At 41.9% G+C, this 2,654-nt stretch overlaps 1 protein-coding gene across 1 annotated transcript in view; it reads right to left on the bottom strand.

Moving 5' to 3' along the window:
* Positions 1 to 2,654, bottom strand: part of SELENOF (selenoprotein F) — an 18,928-nt gene that overhangs the window by 16,002 nt on the left and 272 nt on the right. The window contains 1 exon segment of the mRNA NM_001309275.1: positions 1,100 to 1,267. Coding sequence (NP_001296204.1) covers positions 1,100 to 1,267 — 168 coding nt within the window.

The following is a 2,654-nucleotide window of genomic DNA, read 5'->3' as shown; positions in this document are numbered from 1 at the left end:
AAAAAAAAAAAGAAAGATTAAACATTCCTCTCTTCTGAGGATGTTCAATTGTTTAAATGATTGCACTACAAAAACCCTGAGCACCACCACTCTGGTACTTGGCAACAGATGAGGCTGCTGACCAGCAAGTCTTACATGTAGATGCAGGTTTTTAGGGTAAGATTAAAAAATTCATTCAAGCAAAAGGATAGGGAAAAACACTTTTAAGATTTTAAAAATCTGTTCACTCCCAACTATCAAACTCAGTAGAACAAAGATTTAAGAGTAAAATTGTAAGCTCAGTTACAGACGCCTATTATAAGTTATCTTAGACTACGAGTCGATTCAAACTGTGATGACTCTGAATACAATCTGTTAAGATATTAACATTCATGCTAAAAACTCCAAGCACTAATTTTCTGCTGACTAGTCTGCAGGGGGATTTACTTGGCAGAAATTTCAGAAATTCAGCAAATACGAACAACAGATTTCCAAACAGCGGCTGTGCGTGAACATAGTAATATCAGAAATCCCACACTCTGAAACAGCATTCAAAAGAATATTAGGAATGATGCTATAATTTAGCACTCAACCATATAATCATGATGGTAGAATAATCCAATATTTCTATTCAGCAGCAAATTACTCATGTTTGCTACAAAACCCTAGCAAAAAATGAAACTGAGCAACTTAATGCAAATAGATGAGAGAAAAAACAAACTTCTATTAAACAATCTCCAGGTTCCTATGCACATACAATAAATTCTGGCTCACTGCGAAGGAATACGTCAAACAACCTTGAGATCCTTCCAGCTCTGTGCTTTCTGTTCTACGCTGAGCGTGACTAAAATGGAAAAGACTACATATATTTTTAACGTAAAGCCCTAATCACAAAATGGCACCTGCTCAGTCTTAAACAAAAAGCACGATCGCCTACACGGTGAAATCTAGGCCAGATTCAGGATAATCAGAAAAAATATCTATTGATTTAAATTCTGTTCTTGTTTGATCCAAATTTATTAATGCAAAAATGTTTATGACACAACATAAGTGACACCTATGAGTAAATTACAAAGAAATTAAGACAGATTTCTTTCCACTCGTCTGGTTTAAAACCCACCTTTCTGGTTTCCAGCTGAGCTTCTTCTTGACAGCACTGCCTACAGAATGGATCCAACTGATTCAGATTGAACTGTCCAAGAAGGTTGCAAGAGCTGCAGAGCAAGTTACTGGAGAAACCAAGTTCCCTGCAAGCTTCTGATGACAGCTGTGCTCCATATACGTTTATCTGTAAATCAATACAACATTACACTTTAGTATTAAATTAGTTGTTTTAATAAGAAAGCTTTTAGATGCTTTGACCATCAGAAGAATTACATATTTTGCGAGCATTTTATTATAATACTTAACAGTCTGCTCATAAGTACAAACCACCACCTTATGTTGAGAAGTAGTCTTAAAGCTAATAGTAAATTCTAGACATCATTCACAATGTGTCTGTTTTAAGGTATCAGATCTGCTACTTTCATATACGCTTCTACCACTCCAGTGTCTCTCTAGTGTCTGCTCCAAAGAAGGAACAACAAAAAAAAACAGCTGTAATGAATCAGCTCCAGCTCTCATGAGACAATTCCAATAAGCATCCCGATACTGGAAGCACACTTGGAAAATAAGTCTTACAGCTGAGCTTGGGAATGATGAATTGGATCAAACTGCTAAACAGTGTATACAAGAAGGATTGTGATTTCATTTCTTTTTGCTTTGGAAAAATCACAGGCTAGTGCAAGCATAGATAAAGCCCTGCAGCTACTTAACATCAGCAGCTCAGTTGACTCCTGGGCAGAACATCTATTCTGCTTTTAGTGAGCAGATAACACAGTGTTGCCATCTCTGCACTGAAATGATATCATTTGTTCTTTGTTCTTTTCTGCTTTCACCTTCCCACTGCCCTGCAGAAGGACTGATCAGTCCCTGGCTTTTAAAGCTTGCAGCCTTTCCTTCCAGCTGCACATGGGGAAAGCGAGGGAGATCCTCTCCCCAGGTGCTTCTCAGATGGGGTGAAAATATCTTGGTCAAAAAGTAGAAAACAACCAAATGAAAAAAAAAGAACAGGAAAAGATAAGAGAGTGAACTCCAATAAAAGGGCCTGGAGCACCTCTGCTGAACACCAGCACGCTGGAGCGGTGACAGCAGAGCAGTCAACGAGTTGTTCTGGGCCAGCACACGATGACAGGAGAACCACGTTTCTCATTCACATAAGACCATCTCTTCTTGGTATTTTTCCTCCAGTTTTAGTGCCAGAATAACGCTAACTGTAACACAAGCATTAACATTTGGACGAGACCCTGTGGCCCCGCACGAGGCGGCATCCCGTCACAAGCTGAGCCGCACCTCAGCTCCGCGTTCTCCGCACAGCGCTGCTCGCGCGCGCCCGTCGCACGACCGCTTTGCTAACACACTTAACATACAAAAGCAATCGCAGCACCGTTACAAACCGCCTCAGGAAGGACCGAACAGTGACAAAACCTCGGACCACGTTTTCGGCCCGCTCCCGGCTTTTGCCGCCTAGAACAGGTTGGCGGGATCTCGCCCAGCGGCACCGCCCGGCGCCCCGGGGCACGCACCTCAGGGTAGCCCGCAAACCTCCGTTCCCGCGGAGCGCAGGAGCCCCGCGC

The sequence above is a fragment of the Meleagris gallopavo genome, chromosome 10 (genome assembly GCF_000146605.3).
Source record: "Meleagris gallopavo isolate NT-WF06-2002-E0010 breed Aviagen turkey brand Nicholas breeding stock chromosome 10, Turkey_5.1, whole genome shotgun sequence".
In the NCBI taxonomy this organism is placed as follows: domain Eukaryota; kingdom Metazoa; phylum Chordata; class Aves; order Galliformes; family Phasianidae; genus Meleagris; species Meleagris gallopavo.
The sequence above is the reverse complement of the archived record's forward strand: the minus strand, read 5'-3'. Positions and strand labels throughout refer to the sequence as shown.